This window comes from Gadus morhua, chromosome 6 (genome assembly GCF_902167405.1).
Source record: "Gadus morhua chromosome 6, gadMor3.0, whole genome shotgun sequence".
NCBI classification, from domain to species: domain Eukaryota; kingdom Metazoa; phylum Chordata; class Actinopteri; order Gadiformes; family Gadidae; genus Gadus; species Gadus morhua.
Window position 1 is genome coordinate 26,502,650 of NC_044053.1, and position 25,989 is coordinate 26,528,638.

Sequence of the window (25,989 nt, forward strand, 5' to 3'; positions counted from 1 at the left end):
GATGAATGGATCGAATCCATCCTCTGCTATTAGTAAAATGTTTCAGGCCTCAACAATTTGTGCACATAAAATCCAAGTTATGGCTACCTTGCTAACATATGGAAATCTGAAGACATTGGGCCCACATCACGTTTTTAACAAGCACAATGTGGATTGAGCCAGAGTTTAAAGGTTGACTCCATCAATTTACACTGCAACGTAGAGTAGCGCAGCTGAAGTCTGCTGGGGCCATAACCCAGAGGTTGATGGATCAAAACCATCCTTTGCTAGCAGTATGATGTTTCAGTGCTCGAAGTTTATTGCAAATAAAGTCGGAATCATGGCTACCTTGCTAGCATACAGATGTCTGAAGACTTATGTGCGTGCGTGGGCGTGCGTGTGCGTGCGTACGGTATGTATCATTTTTATAATTTTTTTATTCAACACGTCTTAACAGAAATATTCAGGGTGACGAGAGCTTTGAAGGCTGTATCATTTCAGGGAAGCGGAAGGGGGCTGGTTAACCCTAAACCGAATTGAGTGATAGGGTACACAATTAAGAAAAAACAACGGTGGGCCCGTTCATAACTAAATAATATATTTTTTATAATGTCATAATGTAATAATTATCATGACATTTTTTTAGCAACTTTAATTTTGGGGGCCCCCGCCAGGTACTTGGCGTTCTGCGTACTCTCTGCGTATGGGGAACAGCGGCCCTAGAGGGGAAGAGTTAAAGGTTTGGATCTAAACTACTGAACTTATCTTCGTGACACCCTTCTGTTCCAATACCTGCAGCACCTGTCATCTCATTTGAAAAGGGTGAGGTACACAGTGAAAAACCAAAATAAAGAGAGGGATTATCTGCTTTATTTCCAAGGAATACGTAGTGAGAATTCAATTCAGTAAAAAATATATATACATTTATTTTATACAGATATATTCCAATGATTTACAAAAAATCTTTAAATTAGTCATGTTGTGTCAGTCATATGGAAAATCAGATAGAATATAATAATGATGTACGAAGCTTAACCTCGCTGTATTACGAAATGTTCAAGGTTATTTTCATTTTTATTTAAATGTACACTGAGCAAGTTAGATAAAAAATAATACATTCCGTCACTTCGTTTTAAATACACACCTTTTACAAAAAAGCAACTTACAATGAAGCCGACAAATAATTACAAGATATTATTTACAAATAATTAATGAGTATATAACGTTTGATGGCAATAAGTCCTATCCCGAGATAATTTTTTTGTCAGTACATTTTGTCATTATGATCTCTTTGGCCAAGCGCGGCTCATGTTAAGTTTGTTCTTTAGATGGCCAGGCCAATTCCATCTCTTACACTGTTACTCATAACAAAAAAGGATCAAAACAGAGAAGAAGCGACAAGGGTACATTAAGGTGACAACTGGATCTGCATATTCATTAGAGCTCTGAAGCTGTTAAGGGAAAATAAAACATTTAGATTTAGGGCATTTAGCAGACGCTTTTATACCAAGCGACTTACAAGGTTAATGCACACATTCAAACCCAGACGGCAGAGTCAACCATGCAAGTCGACAGCGAGCTCATTTTACCTCCTGAGCTAAACTGACCCCTTAAATAACTTAAGAATAAACTGCAGACAGTATAATATGGTATTGTGTGTCAAACACTTTAATTATAAATTCATCATGAATATCCCTTTTGTAAATTGTATTTTATTTGGTCAAATTAATCAAATTAATATATTAATTTAATTGTAACACGTACTGGCACAAAGTGTTATGTAGGACATCGCTGACGTGTTGTACAAAGTACATACTCATTATAGGTGGAATGAAAGAAAATTAAAGTTGACAATTGGGTGACCTTCTTTGATCCATTTTCAGCAAGTAACCATCCCTAAATCCTGGTCGTGATGTTCCCCCTTTGTAGAAAAGTCAGACGGATGTCCTTGGCTTGCGTATGACAAGCTGCACAGGACCATCACCGGCAGCCTTAATGAGGTTCCAGGCATCGTAGTGCATGAGGCCCACAAGGGGGTGGCTGTTGATGGCAAGGACCTCGTCTCCTACATCAATGGCCCGGGACAGCTCTGCAGCACCCCCTGTTGTGGACAAAGTACTCTAGGTTTCGATGCATTTGCAGTAAACTAAAGTCTACACCCCTTGACCGATGCATGGGTGGTTTTCCAACGCACTACCTATGATAGTATTCCAGCCGTTTCAGTCTAAAGGGTCATATTTTCTATTATAAGAAAGTACTGCTTCATCAACTTTTTGCAAAATAAATGGCAACAAACCCACTTCCTGCGAGAAAAAAAAGAGAGTTGATGTTGCAGGCTGCAATTTTTCTCAAAGCACATATGAAGCAGTACTCAAAAATAGCCCAGCATAAGAATCCTCTTTAATTTGACTCCTTAGTATTATTATGACTATCAAATATAGCCTCCTTTGAAATAAGAGCTATAAATGGAGGACAACACAACAGTCACCCATCGATTTAGTAAAAATGTATACATATATATATTACACATATAACATACATTATTTAGTTTAATATGAATCATATCTCATAATTCAGAGACATTTTCTTGTAATTAAAGAAAATAATTAACCTCATAATTAGAAGGTATTTCTCTGCATGTCCTAATTACGACATTTTGGTGTCAGATTTTCAAACAAATGAAAGCAATACATCTGTAGAATATTCATGGATAAGGTTTTTACCTTTAAAAATACGTTTGACATGCAGTGGTCTGTCTCCCTGAGCCGAGGCTCTTCCCCCCTCCAGACTGAAGCCCAGCCCAGCAGAAGTCTTGTGAAGTTCTACCTTCAGAGACCCATCAGGACCTACTTCAACTACTGACAAAATAATGAAAGGTATGCAGTGTAAGAACAGGACACATGGATTCAAACATGCTGTTAGATAATAATTTGAACAACTACCAAACACATTTAAGTGATCAATTATGGGTGGAGTCACTGGGGCCTAGTGTTTGGCTTTGTAAATTAAATTGATGCATGTGCCCCCCTGCATTACTGTATTATACATAATATAATATACATAATATAATCATAATCCAACACATAATCCAATGTTTCGATTGAATGATGAACATCAGACACTTTAAATCTGTATATTATAGTAAGTTCTATTTCTTAAAATAAATCAGGTGTTTGTATTTGCACACATTGGCCACATCTCATGTTATTCTGACCTGCTCCAGCCTCCATTGACCTCTTCTTGGTACACAGAGAGGGCTGCCTTGGCTGATGTAATATGTCAAGGCATGGAGAGCCACTGTGTTCACTTTTTTTGCCTCTGCAAATGACAACTATGGTCGGGGAGAACATCCGGGTTTGATGGAGATGGAACAATGCTTCTCCGTGGGTGGTGCCTTCAAGGCTTATGCCATTTATGGAGAGGATACTGTCCCCCCTGTGAATGGTACCCTCAAGACAAGCAGTCCCTTTGGTGAACACCCGGTGAACCTTGGCAAAAATAACATGTAAGGGTCAGTAGAAATAATTAATATGTAGATTATCCCTGTACATTTTTTAATTAATCATTTACACATCATTGACTTTGTTGACTTTTGTGTAGAGTGAGATTGGATTAGGTTTGAGCAAGATATTCAACTCAAACTTGGTCCTTAATAACATATAGCTGATTACCCTGTATGGCCCTTTGGATAACAGCATTTGCTAAATTACTAAATAGTACATCTTTTGTTTGTAATATTTGTCCTTACGGTTATATATTTCTGCTCATGGTCCACTCCACCAGCAATACTAAAACCCAGCCCTGAGCCCTCTTCTTTGACGAGGACAACAAAGAAAGTATCAACTTTAACCTGTAGAAAGTGGAAAATCCAGGTCAAGTCCAATTACTCTGCTATGGTCATTAACGAATCATACTTAGAAAATAATGGTAGACATGAATGGCTTAAATAATTGTAGATACTACTCTGTGATTGAGATAGTTACCTCAGATAGAGCCTTAGTTTCTTGGAGAAGGGACAGCACATCAAATTTACTCTTCAACAAGGACAGCACTGCCTGAAGCCTGCTCTGGTCCAGAGGGGAATTTGCCAACTCCTTTAGACTGCAGGAGTTAAAAAATACCACACAACACTTCAGGAAAAACACAAACATTTTCTGTACTTCGATTCATAAATACAAATATTAATTGCCCTTCCAACTTGGTGGCAGGACTTTGTTTATCCAACGATTCTCATAATTTTTTTAATCAGTACGTGAAACATCCTATTCATCTTACCTAATTGACCAGCCGCTGAGATCTGGGTGGTGGCCATCTGTTCTGGCATCTTCCTGAATTGATTCTTTCACGGCCCTTGGATTGCCTTCTATAAGAATCACCCCTGGTTCCGTTTGGTCAGAGCAGTTGTCCATGTTGGATTCTATCAAATCAGTAGGCTGTGTCCCTGGGTCAGTTTTAAAATACACTGCACTTGGATTGCTTCTGAAGTCCTCTGTGCATAGCTTGTCTAATTCAGGCATGCTGAGCGCCCTGAGCTCCCGCATTTTGATGCGGGATAGGTTGGCATGCCCCCTTGCTTGCTTCTGTCTAAAGACAGGTGGCGTTGTTGGGCTGAGGCCATCAGTAGGTTTCAGAGCTACATCCATAATTTTGTCCTGGGTGGCTGTGTTGTCGTCGACAGCATGATCAAAGCAAGTCAAAGTAAAGCTTGAAGGAGATTTGGTGAGACATAGAGAGGAAGGCGAGGAAAGGTTGAAGTTCTCCACACCAGAACTCAAACTCCTCTTCAGTGCGCGACCGTCGATAGCACTGACTAAACCCATATAACCAGACAACCTCTGGTTAAGTGAAGGTCTGCAACTTAAAGCGTAAGCTGAAGGAATGTCAATGCCTTTAACTACTGGCTTTTCAAAACTTGCTAAATTTTCAAAAGACTTGATCTTTTGTTGGACTGAGAAGGGATTAAGGTCAACAGAAAATGCACCATCTGTAGAAAAACTTCGTCTTTCCATTGCTTTTAAATACAGTCTTGACCGACTGGACTTAAGGCTTTCATCTGTCTCTGGTGTTTTGAAAGGTTTAATACTACTATCACTTGCATGCATCTCATTTATAGACTCTGATGATTTGACTGCTGCCTTACTAACGATGCCATTTGATTTGGCCACACTTAGGATGGGGCATGGCAATATAACCATTGGAGATACACTATCATTTGGGCTTCCAATATTTTTGTCTTGCAAAACTGTGTTTTCAGTTGTGTTACTTTGCTTTATAGTCATATGTTGGTTATGTGTCTGACCCGGTGTGGGAGATGAGGTGGAAGACAATCTGACCTCTATAAATGTCCTCTGTGTTGCAGATGTTTCATGTTTACCACATGTTTTGGCAGAGACTCGATATCCTTGCTGTGGTTCACACTCTTTTGCCTTATTGTCCAATGTTGCTACCTCTAATGTTCTACCAGGATGACTTGAATTGCCTTTATCTTGGCCTTTATTTAATTTGGGAGACGCAGGACATGTTATCTCCGACTGTTTAGCTACTCTTAACCTACTGGAAACATCAATTTTCTTGGGTTGTAGTTTGGGTAACTGACGAGGTGAGCAGTTAGCACCTTTAGTGACAGGGCTTTGTGCTCTGGTGGGTAATAGTACAAGTGGCTCCTGGTGCTTGTTTCTATTCTTAATTGTCAGGCCTTTTAATCTTGGAGCCATGGTTTTGGGTCTATTTTGAGATTTCTCCTGGGGATTAGTTTTGCCTGAAATGTTGACACAATTTGATTCTGTTGCCCTTTGCAATGGAATAGGAGTGGTAGTATTTGATATAGTCCTGCAGGTGGGAAGAACCTCTTCCCTTTCATTGTCTCCTATTGACTGAGAACTCGACAGTGTTGTTTGTGAGCTGCTGTTGTCTGAGACGGTGGACTTTGCAGAATCTGGTGATGCCAAATTGTTCACACTCTCTTCAACATGTCTCAATGAAATTGCAGTATTTGATGGAGACTTCTCCATCTCTTTGGGATTTGATACTGGGAATTGCTTGATATTCAATGTAGGGGCCTCAGTGCAATACATGCTTAAACACACAGCACTTGAAGTCTCAACTTTAGAACATGAGGAGATATTGCTGTGGCCCACTGAAGACTCCAAGGGCACTGGAATTGAATCTGTGGAAAACTTGCATGAATCATGACCAAAGGAAAGAGTAGATTCCCCAGACAAAGTGACCCCTGAAGCATGGGAAATTTTTAGATGATCAGTCGCAACTGAAGGAACATCTTTGCTTGTTAGAGAAATTAATTCAGGGTCCTCCAGTAAACGAGAGGTCTGAGCAATGTTTTGCTCTACATTTTGGCCAGTATTCTGAGGAGACAAAGTCCCTTTTATTAACTTTTCCATCTGATCTGTTTTACGAAAACAAAGTTCAACTTCCTCCAAATCGGAGTCCAGTTCTTGGGATCCTTCAAGGTTGGCAGTTATATCCGTAGAATGACCGTCAGTGATGGAGTCACTTTCCGAATCGCTATCCATCCCAATATTGTACATGTGTTTAGAGCCATCATCTGATCCCTGTCCATTTGTAGGATTTAAAAGTAAATTGTTCTCTTTGAACTTGCCAACATTTCTGGAGTAACTGTTTAAAAATCTTGTCCCCACAATCTGTAGGCAACCCTTATTACTTCCTGTGTCAAGGTTTGAAAGGTGCACACTGGGCTGTGTTGGTGCAGGAACACCAACACTCCAAGGTGGGTCGGGTCCACAGGGAACAGGTTCATTGCCTGATGGTTCAGCAGGGGAGCCACTTGTCACATCAGAGGTACCCAAGTTACCTTTAAGAATGGCTATACTTGTGACTGGTATTTGAGAATCTTCGTTTGGTTGAATTATGGGGCTGGGATTCGTTCCTTGTAGGGAATTTCCTGGATTTTTCGTGGCGATTGGGCCATCGTTTTCTTTCTGGTGGAGTCTGGGTACATTGTCTTTATTGGCTCCATCAAAACTTCCTGATGACATCAAACTTGAAAGTCGGTTTACAGCTGTGTGGAAAGATGATTGATGGAAATCATTATTTAGGAGTTGTTAGTTAAGAGCAAAAAATATCAGATACTTATTTGGAATGCAATTTTAAGACGTTGATCATTTCAATTAGACTCAAAGCTTTAGCCACAACAATTTAGCCACAGCAATAGAAAATACAAAAAGAACACGGTTATATATGAACTGGAATGGATTGTCTATCACCAATAGAAACTTTAAACATTTTAAGCAGGAATGCATATTAAGAGGTAATAAGGATAATGTCTAAATGGTCAAAAGGGGTACTACATTTTGCTACTACTTTTAAAGGTTCCTAATATTATACCAGGCATACAGCATGTAAAAACAACTAGGTAATCTACCATTGACTACTAAGGGCAAAATGAGGTAGATAGTCACCATAGATATAAGGGCAGCTGCTCGCAGTTCCCTATTGGGGAGCGAAGGGTACTGGCAGCAAGGGAAGTGTGATCCTACTTGTTAGTAAGACAAACTGCTCTATTGTCTCCAAATAGTTATTTCTTACGTCGAAAGACATTTTCCGTTGATGCTAATATTTTCCTCAATTATTTATTATTCAGTATATGACTATTCAATTAGAGAAACCTTTCAATTTTCAACATTACTCATGAATCCTATTTGAGACAAGATATATTATATCTGAGAGCTACATAAGCCAGATTTCTTAAAGACATATTTCTATGACACTGGGGCTACATGTAAATGTGAAACAGCAGACCTAAAGTCACCAGTCCTTACATCCTACGGTCGAGAAGATTTTCTAGATTCATACCTGATACAGGTCTCTTGATTTCCAAGGAGAGTGTTTCAGGAAGGTTTCGCATGAGATCACATATATCTTGATAGTTTGATCCGCAGACCTGCAAGTCCCCAATCACCACTATTTCATCTCCAACGCTCATTTTGCCATTGGATTCCTGGAAAAATAACAGAATTGCCCAGATTAACGGCATTCATCATAAAACCCTTATCCACCAACACAAGGAATGAACTAATCATGAAGTATCCTGAAATAATGAAATGGCGTGATGATCCCGTCAGGAATATGAACCCTTTTAAAGGTCCCATGGCATGAAAAATTTTTCGCCTCACTTTATGAGGTTTTCTAACATTAATATGAGTTCCCCTAGCCTGCCTATCGTCCCCCAGTGGCTTAAACTTGTGTTTGGTGTAAAACGAGCACTACGTATCCTGCTCGCCTTTGAATAAATGGAAGCTCAGGCGCGCTGATTTGGAATGTGGCCCCATATGTCATCATAAGGGGCCAAGCTCCTCCCCTTTCTCTGCATTGGCTGCCTAGAGAATTTGGCCAGCCAATGAGACAATGAGCTACGACCGTGCGAGCGTCACGTGTGTGTGTGTGTGTGTGTGTGATTACACACACTGTAACGCAAAGTGCAGGTGTCTTTGATATTTGGATATCCGTTCTGCTGTTGGCTCCGGCGGGAGACAATTGTGGTCAACAATCGCGGGCAACAATCCCTTTCTCCTCCATGTCGTGGTTCAGTCTACTTCAAATTGATGTGGACGTGGAAGAACCAGAGACGTCGGAGAACCCGACGCAGTCGTTTGAGATTGATAATATCGTCTGGAGGTGCACACAGCTTTTGGCCGTGATAATATATATTATATGATCTATGCATAATATGATATTATTTAGATCTAGAGCTCCAGGACTCCTGCCGGAGCACCCAGAGGGTTTTCGAATATTTACAGAACATGGCCAAAGGCTGTCTGCACCTCGCCATTGCGATACATCCACTGTAAACAGAGCGCATGGTACCGTGATCTATATGATACAAAAGGCGTTGGACCACTTGAAGGATTAAAATTGTCAAAAGTAAACACATACCCTTTCAGCAGCCCCTCCTGGTCTTAACGCAGTGATGACCACTTTCAGAGGGGATGACTTTATCTCCAGATCTAGGCCAAAGGTTTCTTCCTTGCTCTTCCTCAAGACTACCTTGTCAATGGTGCACACACCAGCTAGTTCGCTGCCCTCTGCTTGCCTGCCATATTGAAGCAAAGGCAATGCTGGGGTCCTGGCCAGGGCTCCACCTGAGGGTGTGTCTTGGGATTGGGATTGGGAAGACGTTGAAGTCAGAGTAAGATCCACACCTCCTTTGAGCTTTGGTGGCTGGCCGTTTTTGGGCACCTCAATGCTCATCATGCTCTTGACACGCATCACCGCTTTGTGCTCCAGCTTCGGGGAGCGCTTTGACTCCAGCTGTCCACCGTCGCGGCTGATCTGAGGGTCTTTCTTTACATCCAACTTACCGGACACAAAGCCAACATCAGCCGCTTTGCATGCTTCGAGGTCAAAGGGACTGCGTATGGGTGCGAAGGGGGACTCTGAACCAGAGGTCACGGCCACGCTTTCCTCAGACTCCAGGGAGCTGCTGTAGAACGGTGTGGTTGCCTCACTCCTCCAAAGCTGTCGCAGATCTCCCCCGTCATGACTTTCCTCGTCCACCTCTACAGACGATGCTGTGATAACCATCTCAGAGTGCTTCTCGGGTGCATGGGCAACATGTGAAATGCTAGGGTCAGCAGTCCGGATGTTGGCTGTCCTGCGCGACGGCAGCAAGCCTTCAGCATCTCGGGGGTGCTTATTGTGGTTGTTGTCGTCATCGCTGTGGTCCTCCTCGTAGCAGATTACGCGGCGCTGGCGTAGGAGAGGGCTCCGCACCGAGGAAGGGCTGCCGGTGAGACTCTGCTGATGCTTTAGGTCCACGTGGTGGTTAGTGACCGCGGGGCTGCTGCTGTTCTTTAGGTCTGATGCTTGGTACATGCGACCACTTTCTGCTTCTGTAGAAAGAGGCCATGGGGACGAGGAAGAATCACTTTTTAGTAGTAATCCAAGTAACTATAATGAACCAAGAAATTTGAACATCCATCATCAAATCAAGCTTTCAAATGAATGAGCTTTCAAATGAATATATTTACTATATATGTATTTGAACCAATGGAATTTAATAACCATGGATCACTGATCTGTTTATTAACCTTTATAATGCTTACATATATATTTATATATCATATAATTTGTATAGTAACTTTTCTAATGGATCACAATTTTTCCGTTTGTATGCCAACCTATACGATATTATGCAATATGGTCATGAGTTTCATTTCCTTAGATTGTTGGATGGTTTGGACCAGAACATTACCACTCTGAGCGATGGGGTGATCTGCTTGGGTGTGATGAGGTGCATCATAGTCAGAAGAACCCAGTGTAGTGGACGCAGATAGGGTTGAAGGGCTGGTCACTTCCTGGGAGAAATACTGGGAAAGCTCAGCCTCAGAGCTCAGGGACCCCTGCTGTGAATAGAAAATGTATAGTGTATTTTAGTTAGTTATTTCTAGTTACTTTCTTGTCTTCAAACAAATGATTTTCAACATATTAGGTTTCTAATCTCACTGAAAACCTTCTTTATCTAATTTCACCAAAAACTGCTGGTAACCAACTATGATGATATATATTTTCAGGAGATCAACACTGTGGGACTCAAGATCTTTCTGAAATCCTTACCCTGCTGGCCGGTTCCAGAAACCTCTTCATGGTCCAGCTGAGACTTGGAGAACCTTCTCCCTGCTTGGCCTTGACCGTTGGGGAGGGACTCTTGGAGGGCAGACCTGCACATTTAAAATACAGATCAGAACAACAGCTGTATATCTAACCCGACCTACTCCTCGTTTCAGCATGCAAAGCATTTGCATGCTCATCGTGGGAAGAAGGTTGCCCAGAATATGAACAGTGCCTAAAGGGTGTTCAAGGAGTTCCCTGGGGAACAGTGGAAACTGTAGCCGGTACTAACATACTATCAGTTTTTAAAACAGCAAGAAATAGAGGCAAAACACAGACCTAAGGTGTGACAAAAGTGGCCATCCTTGCTTGTGCTGTCCCGATGGGTGGAACGAGCGATAATATTGTCCATCTCCTGCTCTGATACCTACCCCAAAAAGGACAAGCAATCATTTGAAATGGGTTTAAATAACGAGAGAGCTTTGCTGTGTTGGGTTATGAGTTCTCTTGACAACTTTTATGATGCATTAAGGTCCTGGAAGTGATGCAATTAGCAGTGACAAATACATTTACGTTGTTTCGACCACTAGACCACTAGTCTAGATCAGGTAGATTCACTGCAGATTGATCCAACTATGTAGACAACTATATTAATCTGGATTTCTAACGTAAATGGTTTTCATCAGTGCCCGATTGGAGAATCAGTAACAGCAAATGGGAGAAGCTGTGGCTCTTACCTTTGGGTTGGGGTGTCTGCCTATAATGAGGCTGACAGGCCCAGGGCCACACTCACTGAGGATGGCATAGGCCTCGCTCAGAGCTACATGCCGTAGGCTCACGGAATCCACCTCCAGTATCTGGTCGCCACGACTAAAGGGAAGTCAGTAATACAAATATGTATCAGTTGCATATATTAAAATGGGAAAATAATAATTGAAAGTTAAACCGTTATACGTAATTAATTTGTATTGGTACTTGTTGCGCACTGCTATCTACCGGTCAGGAAGCAATTATTTTGTCAAGCCCATTCTTCTGCACAGACACAGTGCCAGATTCACAATGCTCTTGAATGTATCTCTGATAATCCTGCATTGCTTACAGAATTTTATGTTTAATTTTACGTTTCTATTGTTTTGGTCTCACACGCTAGCAGTGGATAGCTCTACTCACTAATACCCTTTGTGACCTGTACCTGCGATAGCCAAGCTATGTTTTCATGCAGTACATTACAGTGTTTGCTTTATACATTGGTAGAACTTTTGCATTCACATAGTTACGTGAATGATACATACCTTTCCTATGCATATGCTATTGGCTGGGTACTGGTTGTTTTCTTATCTATTCAATATTTCAGTTTTACAAACAAAAGCAAAAATCCAAAAGAGCCTTCTGTGTTTCTCGGAGGAGTTTAGAGTATTAACTAGCTGTCTAGCTTTGAACGAAGAGCACACTGCAAGGGCAGCATTATGACACTGTACTTACTCTACTTTCAAACACCACAGAAAAGAAAACCCAAAATAAACAAAAGCAAACAAATCGAATCCTCATTCTCATTCTGCATGAAATCAGTCGACAAAAACTAAATGTATCACAAGCACAAGTAGATGGAGGGCAAACAAAGGAGGAATGAGAAAGGATGGGAGGAGGAGAAGAAACAGAACATGAAGAGGAAAGAGCAGTGCTGATTCATGTTGCTAGCTGCGTGCTGATCGCTCAAGAGAGTAAGAAGTACATTTCAGGCTTTGATTCGAGACAAAAAGACCCAGGTCATCTCACCTGAGCCGGCTGTCCATTTTGGCCACAGAGCCTGGCGCTAGACTGTGGATGTAAATGCCAGGGGCAGAGTGTTCTAGGGTCAGGCAGCACGCTCCGATGCCCAGACCTACTCCGGGCTCTAGAGATGAAGATGAAGAAGAAGATGAGGCCATATCCTTTCAAATTGAAAACCTTTTAATTTATGTCACTCGTGTGACATAGTGCATTAAGAGACATTAAGTGCAAAGCACAAACAGGTGCAGACAAACTCTATCTACATATCTATCAGCTTTCAGAATCTCAGGCCACTCAATCTTGATGTGAAGAGTTTGAAGTACATACAGATGTTGCATTGATGTCAACCACACGCAATGCTACTCATGCATTGTAATTAACTTTCACACTGAGATAGACTGACCAAACTTTAGAGACAGACTGACCAACCTTTACTGAGATGGACTGACCAACTTTCACTAAGATAGACTGACCTTTACTGAGACAGACTGACCAACCTTTATTGAGATAGACTGACCAACCTTTACTAAGACAGACTGACCATCCTTTATAGAGAAAGACAGACCTTTAAAAAGACAGACTGACCAACTTTCATTAAGATAGACTGACCAACCTTTACTGAGACAGACTGACCAGCCTTTACTGAGACAGACTGGTCAACCTTTATAGAGACAGACAGACCTTTACAAAAGACAGACTGACCAACTTTCACTAAGTCAGACTGACCAACCTTTACTGAGACAGACGGACCAACCTTTATAGAGACCGACTGACCAACCTTTATAGAGACAGACTGAACAGCCTTTGCTGAGACAGACTGAACGACCTTTATAGAGACGGACTTACTTACCTTTACTAAGACAGACTGACCAACCTTTATAGACAGACAGACCTTTAGAAAGACAGACTGACCAACTTTCACTAAGACAAACTGACCAACCTTTACTGAGACAGACTGATCAACCTTTACTAAGACAGATTGACCAACCTTTACTTAGACAGACTGACCAACCTTTATAGAGACAGACTGACCAACCTTTATAGAGACAGACTGACCAACCTTTATTGAGACAGACTGATCAACCTTTACTAAGACAGACTGACCAACCTTTACTTAGACAGACTGACCAACCTTTATAGAGACAGACTGACTAACCTTTATTGAGACAGACTGACCAACCTTTACTGAGACAGATTGACCAACCTTTACTGAGACAGACTAACCTTTATTGAGACGGACTGACCAACCTTTATAGAGACAGACTGACCAACCTTTATTGAGACAGACTGATCAACCTTTATAGAGACAGACTGATCAACCTTTATAGAGACAGACTGACCAACCTTTATAGAGACAGACTGATCAACCTTTACTAAGACAGACTGACCAACCTTTATTGAGAGAGACCTCCATGATGATGCGGTCCTTGGGGCCAGGACCCGGAGGCTTACGTCCCTCGGCCTCCTCGCTCCCTGGGGGGACGGGCGCCCCGCCACTGGCATTGGAGACGGGGGAGCTGGAGCGGCTGAGGAGGGTGGGGGTGGGGCAGGGCGTCAGGCTGGGGCTCCGCAGGCGCGTCCGCACTGTCAAGGTCACGACCCCTCTTTTCAGTTGCTGCAGGGCAGAGGGAACATCACCACACCTCTCAATGTTAACACCACATTCAGATGTGGACATGCAAAAAAAAAAGCCTTTCCAAACCACCGAGATCTACATCTTGAAAACATTCAAGAATACTTTGAACTTTGAATTGTCTTAACTTTTATACTTATTTCCAACTAGCAAAGACGTTAGTTTGCATGATGGCATGTAAGCCACAGTGCTAAATAACAGCTCTGGGGTCAGTGGCCTGACCGTCGATACGATTTTAAATAAAATCTTCATCAATGCAGCGAGCAGGAACCATAGTCAAGGAAATGTGCTAAATATTCTGCAACATTTACCTTGAAGGTCTGGATGGCTTTTTGGTGGGTAAGACCTTGAAGAGAATCCCCATTCACTTCCAGAATTTCATCTCCTACAGATTGCACACACCGGAAGAAAGAGGAGAGAAGGACACTCAGACAGGGTGAAAGGTAAGCAGAGCTACATTGTAAACAGTGCTTGTTGTTCTCAATGTAGTTTCACAATAGGCCCGCAACATTTGTCATAAATTCAACCAAAAAAATGTTATATAATTTTTTTATAAAATGACACAAATAAGTTATGTTTTAAGTTAAGAATCCAAATTGGTATTTCAATTTACTTGCTTCATCAAAGTATATTTTCTATATATTTTACAAATAAGATTCATCTACAAAATATTTTGAGTTTCTGAAAAAATTGCAGCATTGTAAATGATTACTTGATTCTCCAAATGTAAAACTAATCAAGGAATCGACTAATGGCAGGCCTGTAAGAGATAGGAGGTCATTATTACCTTCTTTGAGGCGACCGTCAGCTGCAGCAGCTCCATTGTTAAAAATGGTCTTGACAAAAATACCCATCCGGCCCCTTGCAGAGTCTTGACCTCCAACGATACTGAAGCCCAGCCCCTGCAGGTGGAGAGGACCGGGATGATGGATCACAATGGATTGATTGCAAAAAGACTCCTGCACTGGTCCAACTTACAATGAATCCCCTCGTTTAGTAATGGTGACGTTTTAAAAACTAGACCTTCGTTTGCTGAAGCTCTGAAAATACTGATGGCATGGGTCAATAGAGGCAAGAAAAAGATGAGGTCATATCGGTCGTATTTATTCATAAATAGCATTGTTGAGCTCCTCTGTAATATATATTGCCTGTATTAACACTAATTCACCAGCAGAGGGGGTGCAATGACTGTGGCATTAAGCTATGAGAAACGATGCATTTAGCGAACCCATTTGATGGATTAATAAATATAGTCCTCTCCCCATGTCAGCCACGAGAAGGAGGCCGTTGGTGACTTTGGAAAGAGCAGTATTGAACTGTGGATATTCTGCCAACCTCATTTTATTTGTTCACCTTTTGCACTGCTGGTTTGATGCTTTTGTTCTATAGTAGCCTACTTGTAATGTTTAATTGAATCGAATCATAGCTAACCAGACTCAAACCTTTTAAAGACGTTTTGCTGCATAAAACGGATGGCTTTTAATAAAGGGGACACTTGGAGCTCGGAGCTACCAATAGGGGCTCAGGTTTTGCCTTTTCATAGATAAGATATGTGCACAGCATTTTTAGAAGAAGTTTGGTTAGGGTCTTTGAACCCTTTGGGAAAGGGGGTGGGGGGTTGGGAACTGATCCTTCAGTTCATCTAAAATGCGTGATAATGTGTGTCTGTTTGGAGCAGGAAAAGTCCTCTTCATGCACTCTTGAAAAAATTGAAAGCATTCAGACTTTCCCTCTCCGGACCGGCCATGGGTCTGTGTGGTGTCATGGAGACATGCATATGGTCTGCTGCACTTGTTAAATTGTAGTTAACATACTTTTTTGAAAGCAGATGGATCAGACATTTACATCTATTCCATTCTAATAGATCAACTCATAAATGTTAACAACTGGATGCCACTATTTATATTCAAGACAACTTCTAAAGTTTATGTTTTGTAATCAGCTAAACCTCTATGTATCTGCAGTGTGTGTGTAGCTGTAATATGTAAAACACAGCAAAACCAGCTTCCCCAAGGATATGCTTTTCCTAGGGAAAATTGTATGCCATCCCAGGAGCGGAGGTACATGACTGAGTAAATGTAAATGTATTATTTTATATTTATCGATATAGCTAGTGGAATTGCAGAACTACATGGTTTAGAGCAGGCCTATTCAACTAGCGGCCCGTGGGCCAAATGCGGCCCCTCTTAATTTTTTTCTGGCCCGCAAGTGGTTGCATGCAAAAAATAAATAAAATAAAGGAGAAACATAGTTGCATGCAAATCAGGTTTCTGTGTGTAGCCAGTGATACTAGCCAGTATCAGTACCCCACAATCAGGAACTGGCATCACTTATTCTGACAATGTTTGGCTCAACCGATACGTGTGAGTCTAGCTTTTCTCATATGAATGCCATCAGAACAAGGGCATGGTGCTCCATGACCTATAAGAACTTGGTGAATTCTAAATACGTGTCCAAAATATGTGAGAACAAAATCTTTTATAATGATACGATTAAAAGTGAAGAAGGAAGGAATGCGTCTGACAAGTTTATTCCATGTAATAGCAATATATATATTAAGTTAACACTACTTTAAGTACAATTTATTTGTAGCGATTCATTCACGTAGTTTTACTCGGTGTGGCCCATGAACACCCATGCCCCTTTCACACCGCCGCAAAATCGGGGCCGGTTCCGGGCCAGTTCGGAGCTAGGGCCAGGGCTTTGGTTTCACACCGCCAAAGATCCGGCTCTGGCCCCTAAAAACCGGTTCAACTCTGGCCCCGCTTTAGAGCTGGGCTAGAACTAGAACCGCTTTTACGCCGGGGGCAGGGGGCGGAGTTATCCGTACCTTCATAAACAGGAAGACCAACGAAGACCGGCATTTTTTAAAACACCGAAGTAAACAATGGACGTGAATCCGTGTATGGTTCTTTTTTGTTTTTTCTGATTTTGTTTTAAATCGGAATATTCAAAGAACGAACCATACACGGATTGAATCGAAGACGAAATTGTTGTTGTTGTGTTTGAAACTGGCGCGAGGGTTCTTCTGCGCGCCTAACCTGACGCTTGATCACGCGCCAACGCAGCCAGATGAGTCCATGTCCATGCAAGTGAACGGAGCGTTCCCTCTTCGTCATAACTATCAAACCAAACATCCTTCACATTCACCGAGCGAACATTATGAAAGTAAAATGCACATTTCTCGCTAAAAATGTTTCCATAAACGCATTTAATGGCGTAACTATGTTACTATTTCCACCCAGAATAAAGAAAGATGTCGGCCGTATGCTTCTGTCCAAGCTCACTAGCGGAGACGTTTGCAGTGACGTCATGACGTTGCTCACGCCGGCTCCATGGCTGGCTCTGGCCGGTGTGAAACCAACCGGTTCTTAACTGGGGTAAGGCTGGAACCAGTTTGGAACTGGCCCTAGCACCAGCCCGGAACTGGCTCTCGGTTCTTTTTGGTGTGAAAGCGGCACCAGTGGTTTTCCTTTTCGGCCCACTTGTTAAGGAGGTTGAATAGCCCTGGTTTAGGGCATGGACAATTTGGCAGTAACAACATGAACTCATTGCCGTAGTTCAACTCATCTTCGAAAAATGAATGCTACCAACAATGTCAAAAAAAGGCAGATTTAAGCTGATTAATTAAACAGATTTGGGAGTGTGGTTGTGATTATTTGGTGAGGAAAGGCATTCAGAAACGAAAGACTCTCCTGCCAAACATAATGCAAAGAGAAGAACCAACCAAAGATGGATGGAAGCATACAGGGGTAGGATCACTTCAAATGCTGCTACTCACCTTTCCCTGTCCTTTCATCAAGACAATGTTGGAGATAATAGACGGCTGGGCCAGTCGCCATGGTGACTCCACTTGAACCGTGCTCAATGAACGAGCCGATTTCTTGACTATTTGATATTCCTTTGAACAAAAATAATATACAGAAGGAATTAGGTAAAGAAGAAATTAGGTAAAGAAAACATGGATTTTTTGTATCAGAACTGTATTTAGAATTGGGCCGGTTCCTTTTCTTTTCATACAAAGCACTGGCTGTGCTTATCATGTTAGCAAATGCATGCTCTCAATATGTTGTAAAGACCATGTCCATATTGAAATGATAAAAGTAAAGCCAGAACGATAAAACAACTCTATTTAGAGAGATCGGGATGCTCCCAGGGACCAGGGTTGACTGAAGACGGACACGTAACCAAAAAACTACATAAACCGTCTAAATGGTTTGGTCACTGTATACAACAAGATAATAATAATAATAATAATAATAATACATTTAATTTAGAGGTTTGGTTTGATTGTTTTTTTTTAAGTTGGCTAGGCTACCAGACTTTCTTGACATTCTTTGTGACTGTTATTCAGACTGTGATTTATCAACCTCCTGTGATACCACAAACACAAGCCGGTGCACTTGTGTTTGCATATTGCATTCAACTGGTGTAGTGTTGACTGTGGACATGGCCGAAGCGTGCTGAGAGTAGACTGACACCAGTAACCAAGACTAGGCTCTATCATATCCTGGCCCTCATGCGCGCTGTACATTTCCCATGCACATATTTCACTCAACAGGATATGCAGAGCAGAATACACACATCAAGCAGATGGTTGAGGACTGAAGAAGGCCTGGGACTGACTAGGACCGACTGGGTCGACTTGGCTGACTGGGACTGACCTGCCGCGTGCCTGTGGTGTCCAGTTGCTGGGGCAGGGAGTGCTTCCGCCTGCCGTGGGCAGACTTCTCCAAGGAGCCGCCGCTGGCCTCAGCGTTCTCCACAACGAGCTCATCGTCCTCCCCCACCGACTCCAGCCGAGTCCCGCCTCCTTTTCATTTACAAAGTGATTGTAGAAATGACATAACAAGCCTAGCAGGGAAAACAGTTCATTCATCCTTTTCCCTGATCTTTCATCAAAACTTTTCATCAAAACATTCCTAAGAACCACAGTTTCTTTGAGTCATGAATGACTCCATGGTGTTTTGTACCCTGATTTTTTTTCAACGTACAAAGAGAACCTGTGGAGCGCGTGTTACAGCAAGTCGATGCTGATGGCCTATCATAGACAGTAAAGCCTTACTAAACAGCTGACGTATCGGAGGGCTTTTGGGAACATACCTTGGCATCAACGGCTACAATGTAAGAATATAAACCTTTCATATAAAGCCTTTTTGTAATGAAACAAACCACAAAATATAAACAATGATTTATGTATCTTGTAATGCAACACTCCATTCCCACAAGGCAAGTACAAAGAATGCTACATGCATGGCGTAACATGACACACTGAAGTATCCTTAAAGGTTAATCCCACGTGTGTGTGTGTGTGTGTGTGTGTGTGTGTGTGTGTGTGTGTGTGTGTGTGTGTGTGTGTGTGTGTGTGTGTGTGTGTGTGTGTTGGTGTGTGCGTGCGTGCGTGCGTGCGTGTGTGTGTGTGTGTGCGTGTATATGCATGTGTTTACGTGTGTGTGCGTGCGCGTGTGCGTGCATACATGCGTGTGTGTGTGTTTCCTCACCTTGGGACCAGCCACAGAACTTCATGGGTGAGGAGCTGCGTCCACATACTTTCGGGGACTCCCCACGGCCTCCCTCAGGCTTATCCAGCTCCGTCTGGGGGAACCACCAAAATTCAAAATACATTTTTCTTTAAAAGTAAATATATTGAAAATAAAAATGCATGATTTATTTTAGCATTTTCATGCATTTTGACAGAGTGAGATAGAAAAGAAGGTACGGGCAAGAGAGGGAAGGACATTCAGCAAAGGACCACGGGCAGGAATCGCACCCGGGTCGCTGCCGTAAGGACAGGGCCTTAATGGTACAGCCTCTACCCGCTGAGCCACCGGGCCTCCTCTGAAATCAGTGTATCCCATCCTATCAAACTCTGTAGTCTTGGTCCAGGACCTGACAAGATACTGCAATGCTTTACTAGCTGGGACTACCAGGTTGCCCAGGATTTGCCACTCCACTCCATCTCAGTCCACTGACCCTCTGTTAAAACGTGCAAGAACGTTCAGACCAACTGTGTGGCCTTCTACAAAGAAATGGCCCCTGACTACAAAGTGATCAGGATACAAAAAAGAGACACTGCGAAATACCCTTCCCTAGTGCTTGAGGTTAACACATGTAAAAGAGCTGTCAAAAGACAGCCTATTAGGACCTGGGGCCTCATTACAGAAACTTCCTAACTCTGAAATCCTATCCTATCTTGAGATAGGAAGGCATTTAGGGGTTTTGGTATTACAGAAGGAGGTTTCCTAACTTAACTTAGGAAGAAATCCTATCTTATCTTAAGATAGGAATTTATCCATTACAGAACTATTCTAAGTTAGGAATTTCTTAAGTTAGGATCCCTAAGTTAGGTGGCCATACACCCTGTCCTAAATTCAAAATAACTGTCAATAACTGAAAAAAATGGCAGCAGCACTGCTAGTAGGTCTGCTTGACAATGAAGACGAGGATCAACACAACAGAAACGTGATGTCTGAAAGGCTACCGAGGCCGCGTAATGATTTCTTAAACTCTCCTGACCATATTTTAAACCATTTCATCGCCTGCAAAGACATTACATTTTGAATTTGGTGGAAGAATTACTTTACTACTTTATAACTCCTTCTCTTGTTCCCTGTATCAATACCCGCCATGACGTCGTACTAGTGCAACTATCTTGCCGTTATTAACAAAGATCCTTTATCAACAGTCTCTGTTAATGTTAAAGTAACTCGTTCTATCAATCACATGCACATTCTGAGTGCAGAAACTGACGATTGCAGATCAAAAATCTGATTTACAGAGCAGTTAGGATTACCTAAGTTAAGATAAGATAGGAGGCCAAAAATAAGATAGGAAACGGCCAACAGGTTAGGGACTGCTTCTGTAATAGGAAGTTAGGATTTTTCCTATCTTTGAGTCCCTAACTTAAGTCAGGATGAGAAGTTAGGATTTTTTCTGCAATGTAATGATAATTTTTTTCTTGACGTTTTCAACGTTTCTACTGATCCCTGATACTGTGCTCACCTTTTCAGCTATTTTCAGCCATTCTTGGTCTTCCTTTTCTTTGGTCAGCCTCATACAAAATTTCCCAAACAATATTTCCTTTGAGCTTTCTACTAAACTCACCAACTTTTCTATTTCGTCCGCTTTAAAATTTTCGGCACAACGTTGTTTTTTCCCAATCCCATCCATAGTTAGCAGTTGTCTTCGGATATTTTAGGATTATGACAGCTGTCAGTTGTGAAGTGACGTGATCCGACAACAAGTTTCATCAGTTGCTAGGTAACAGACATAAAAGCTGAATGTCGATGCTAGATCGCCTACTTAGGATATCTTAACCTGAGATAAGATAGGATTCCTAAATTAAGATAGGATATGTTTCTGAAATACCAAATTGAGAAAAATCCTATCTCCACTTCCCCTATCTTAATTTAGGACTTAAGATAGGAAGTTTCTGTAATACGGCCCCTGATGAGCAGATACGAGGAGCATAACAGACGCAACAAGAATGTCACCAAAATCTGGGTTAAGAAACAAATTGAATATAACTTTGAACTGCCCTGAACACGATTACCCATGAGAAGTTCATTCAGGGCCACTTGGGCACAAAGCTTTCAGAAGCATTTTGAGTTCAAAGGAACTCAAAAGGATGAGGACACAGGAGGGAAACTAGGAGCAACAGTAAGAAGTATGTGCGTGTCGTGTGAATTGCTATTCAATTTCATGCTATAGAATAGCATGCATTGCAGTGAAGTCTACTTCAAAGTATATCATAGACGCTGAGGACAAAAGTTTGCACTGCATTGGCTTCAGTGAGTAATTGAGAGAAATGTTGCTCGTCTATAAACAACGCAATGATTCAGGAACAAAATACGCCTGTGGCTTGGCGAATCTTTCTCAATGGACGCCCGTTCCTTCTCCCTTGTGATGGTTTTGGACTGAGCTACTAATGAGGTCGTCCAGGCGTTGCTGGGGAGACAGACAGGGGGAGGGCGGTGAGGGAAGTAGGAGTTGGGGGGGCTTTTTACTATTATTAAGAGGCTTGAAGAGCCCCTTCAGGGTAAGGATGCTTTGATCACCCACTTTGTTTGCCTTAACCATCCAAACATGGAATAACAATTCACTATTCTCTGCTGATTGTCTTGTCTCTCTTTCCTCACAAGGTTTCTGTGAGGAAAGTGAAGAAAGGGAAGCAGCCAGAGCTTTTTTCAACTGATGTCTTGTCAATGAGCTTATAAGCTTGTAATGTCCTTACTTACCTCTTGTGAACATCTAATTTTTTTAAAATGAACATCAACCACCTCATGGTTGCATTATAACAAATCTGTGGCATACACTTGGTCCCTGAAACCAAACGAGGCCACATCTAGTTTTTGGTGATTCTTGAGCCCTTTCTAATGGCTCCCATGAGGAGACGGCCAGAGCCACATGGTATGCTGTCCAACACATTGTCAATGACACTCATATACTGTATAAAACAGCACGTAATCCAGCTGTCTTAAAATATTTCAGCGTGGAATATCGAAGTACAACGTGCTTAGATAATGCGCTTTAGAAGTACAGCATCTGTGCTATGAGTTCCAGCTCCCGCCTTTCCAATGCGGAACCATTCTAGAAAACAGCATCCTGGATCATTTAACCTAATCGAACCTCATCATTCACAAAGTTCATCGTGGCTGATTAGATACATTTTATCTGAAGGGCATGAACAAGACACACTTTAATCCACCCTCCAGGGAAGCTGTCTTGTCTAGTGATCTTTTGATAATCAAGTGCAGCTGCTTAGCGCCCAGTGTGACACCTTTGGCCGTTCTGGTAAGCCCCAGGCTTTGGCTACATTTAAACCCTCTCATGGACCTAGAAGGTTACAAAAATCTTCTGGGAGGAGGTTACTACCAATCTGTGCTAAAAACGACAACCTGAATTAGCTTTTCTTCTTCAAATCAAATCCATAACAACATAAACAACCCATGTGATCTCTTAATACAGACTTGGCTGTATTGAGATGAGATTCTCTCTCATCCGTTGAGGATGAGCAAGAGAGTGAGCTATCCCCTTTACACACATTTCAGCAGCCTTCACATCAGACTTCTGAATGGTTGGATTTGTGTCTTAATGTTACTTAAACACTTCTCTATGATTGTATCAGGGAGATATATTGGTATGTGCGGCATACATTCAAGCTCCGAAAACGAACCATTTAGCTTCAGGCGTGTTATGAGTACCATGTGCATGCCAACATTTTTAGACTTTAAAAAGACAAGGTGGGTCTACATCCCTTGGGTTTATCTCTTGGTAATCCCTACCCCTCCTTTCCTCTTCTGCAGTCTGTGTGTGCGTGCATGAGTTTTTGTGTGTGTGCGGAGAAGCGTATGTGTGTGTCCTAGAACAGGAAACTAGAAAGATAAAAAACATTCCCATCCCACATTGGCTCTCAGACAGGAAAACAATCATGACAGATCCTATGGTGATGGACATAATTACACATGCTGGCTTCACATAGGATTAAGGCAATAATGTGTACACGCCCTATAACAACCAGCAGATAATAACAGTGGTACTCAATCTAACATGTTTTGGATTTATTTTGACAGTTTCCTGGGAGTCACCAAATATTATCAATGCATGGTCAATAGGTATCTTTGTGAGTTGTTCAGTGTTTTGGTGCTAGAGCCAGTGCATCCACTGCTCTCCACCCCTCCCCGAGCTGGGTCGGTGGCAGGCAGGTCAGCTTGGGTGGTGTTTAATCATATGGTCAATATATCAGCTTCCTTTTCTTATTTATAAGTGGCTACAGTGGCTACAGATGACATTCACCTCCATCCACCAGACCTCCCAAATGACGTCATCATGAGTCAAATGGAAATAAGTCAAGCACTAGTATCCAGTGATGTACAGTATGTGCAGAAGAAATCCAATCACTAAATAATTCACCTATAACCGGCACGTGCATTCAGTGGACAACAACGAGGCCGGAAGCTGACGAAGTGAAGAGGAGAGGAGACACACTCGTAACACCCCCCCCAGTGTGGGTCTACCAGAGGCGGGTAGAACAACACAGGAGACGAGAGGCAGAGGAGTCTGTACTCACCGGGTCGTGGGCAGGCAGGGAGAGGCCTGCTCCCTCCTCGCTCAGGGAGGAGGAGGAGTGGGAGGCCACGATGGCCACGCTGCCCGCCAGCAGGGCCTGGGGAGGGGGCGAGGCGCTGCAGGTGCTCAGCAGGTCTGGGAGGCTGGTGGACGGGTAGCGCTGGAAGTCCACCTCCGACTCCTCCTGGAAATGTGCAGAGAGAGCGTGAAGCACGGAGGAGAACCATTGGATGGCAGAGGACCGGTAGTGGAAGAGAGGGCAGATGAACGTGTGTGTTTGTGTGTGTGTGTGTGGGGGGGGTTGTCTGTCAGTGAGGATTAGATGATGGGTGAGAAGATAAAACGTGCCAGGTCTTGTTAGGTTGGGAGTGCCTGTTTAGGGGGCAGAACCAACTCTCCCTATGCCAATGTGTAGACTTTGGTGAGAAATGTTCTTCTTCATCGTGAATCTTTTCATTCCAGCACCTCCCTACACGCGATCTACGTGTGAACCGGCACAACGCATGTGGGGTATTTTTATCCATGTTGTGAAAGTCAGGGCCCCTCGCCTCCCCCCTCCCCCTCACAAGCTTGTTAAGAGGCAGCCTTTTCAATTTTTCAGATGGTACACTGGGTCAAGGAGAGCAGGGAAAGATGCAGCGAGGAACAGCTCTCCTGTGGACAAAGCTCTTAGGTAGCAGTAACGTAGGGACATATACAATAATTTCTCATACTATCCAAAGTAATATATCACCTTGAGCGAATATATTTATTGGCTCCAGCCGTTTACAGTTTTACTATTCTTTCCTCTCCAATTACAGATATTGTTAACACGATGAATAAATAAACATATTTTTCAGATTCTGTTATGGTTTTTTCACTGCCTGGCTCAGTGAAACATGTGCTAGGAATTTGCTATGAAAGTGTATTGAACTTCTGGTCTGTGCACCAAACCGGGCTAGATGTGTGAAGCTTAAAGGATACCGCCCTTGGTTTAGATTACTACTTCTTAATAACACACCATCCGAGACATCACATTACCAAGTATATCAGCTTGAGAACACTTGGTAAGCAAAAAAGGAAAAGATGTGATACACAAACAGAACTTAAGCTGCTCAGCATTTACTTTGGAGTTCCCCAAACGCACTTTGTTTATGTATTTTGTTAATGATAGTGTATGCCACCTCAGGTAAGCATCTATTACACTAAACACTGATACAGTAGACAGAAAGGAACAGCAGTCGACTAGAACAGACATTTCACACACAAATAGCTGACAGATGGCTTAAGCATATTTAACAGATTACACTCCAATGAAAGCTGTTAAATCTTTCTTACAGTACCAAGTCAAGTCAAGTCAAATGTATTTTTAAAGACCTTAATCACAGTCTCAGACGCTTACAGGTTTAGAAATTATGTGAATCAACGGTCTGAGGACTGTGCAGACAAGCAGGGGAGGAGAAAGGGGATAGGGTGAGGGGTTAGGGATAGGGTGAGGGGTTAGGGGATAGGGATAGGGTGAGGGGTTAGGGATAGGGTGAGGGGTTAGGGATAGCGCTAGGGCTTAGGGGATAGGGGGAGGGGGTAGGGGTTAGGGATAGGGTTAGGGGTTAGGGATAGGGTGAGGGGTTAGGGGATAGGAATAGGGGTTAGGGGATAGGGTGAGGGGTTAGGGGATAGGGATAGGATGAGGGGTTAGGGGATAGGGTGAGGGGTTAGGGGATAGGGTGAGGGGTTCGGGATAGGGTTAGGGGTTAGGGATAGGGTGAGGGGTTAGGGATAGGGTGAGGGGCTAGGGATAGGGTGAGGGGCTAGGGGTAGGGTAAGGGGGTTAGGGGTTATCACAGTCTCAGACGCTTACAGGTTTAGAAATTATGTGAATCAACGGTCTGAGGACTGTGCAGACAAGCAGGGGAGGAGAAAGGGGATAGGGTGAGGGGTTAGGGATAGGGTGAGGGGTTAGGGGATAGGGATAG

At 42.6% G+C, this 25,989-nt stretch overlaps 1 protein-coding gene across 4 annotated transcripts in view; it reads right to left on the reverse strand.

Moving 5' to 3' along the window:
* Window positions 1–827: 827 nt before the first annotated feature.
* The window catches only part of pdzd2 (PDZ domain containing 2), a 51,154-nt gene continuing 25,992 nt past the window's right edge, over window positions 828–25,989 (reverse strand). For 3 of the 4 annotated variants that reach the window (XM_030357700.1, XM_030357702.1, XM_030357703.1), the window contains 20 exons: window positions 24,036–24,218; window positions 19,468–19,561; window positions 18,631–18,779; window positions 17,748–17,867; window positions 14,754–14,868; window positions 14,278–14,351; window positions 13,726–13,948; window positions 12,340–12,457; window positions 11,301–11,433; window positions 10,903–10,990; window positions 10,570–10,673; window positions 10,208–10,358; window positions 8,890–9,845; window positions 7,810–7,954; window positions 4,255–7,015; window positions 3,963–4,080; window positions 3,728–3,829; window positions 3,194–3,467; window positions 2,703–2,837; window positions 828–2,080 (listed from right to left, as the gene is read on the reverse strand). In XM_030357700.1, coding sequence (XP_030213560.1) covers window positions 1,914–2,080; window positions 2,703–2,837; window positions 3,194–3,467; window positions 3,728–3,829; window positions 3,963–4,080; window positions 4,255–7,015; window positions 7,810–7,954; window positions 8,890–9,845; window positions 10,208–10,358; window positions 10,570–10,673; window positions 10,903–10,990; window positions 11,301–11,433; window positions 12,340–12,457; window positions 13,726–13,948; window positions 14,278–14,351; window positions 14,754–14,868; window positions 17,748–17,867; window positions 18,631–18,779; window positions 19,468–19,561; window positions 24,036–24,218 — 6,210 coding nt within the window. In that variant the 3' untranslated portion in view covers window positions 828–1,913. The remainder of the gene's footprint in view (window positions 2,081–2,702; window positions 2,838–3,193; window positions 3,468–3,727; window positions 3,830–3,962; window positions 4,081–4,254; window positions 7,016–7,809; window positions 7,955–8,889; window positions 9,846–10,207; window positions 10,359–10,569; window positions 10,674–10,902; window positions 10,991–11,300; window positions 11,434–12,339; window positions 12,458–13,725; window positions 13,949–14,277; window positions 14,352–14,753; window positions 14,869–17,747; window positions 17,868–18,630; window positions 18,780–19,467; window positions 19,562–24,035; window positions 24,219–25,989) is intronic. The other variant, XM_030357701.1, reaches the window with a different exon arrangement.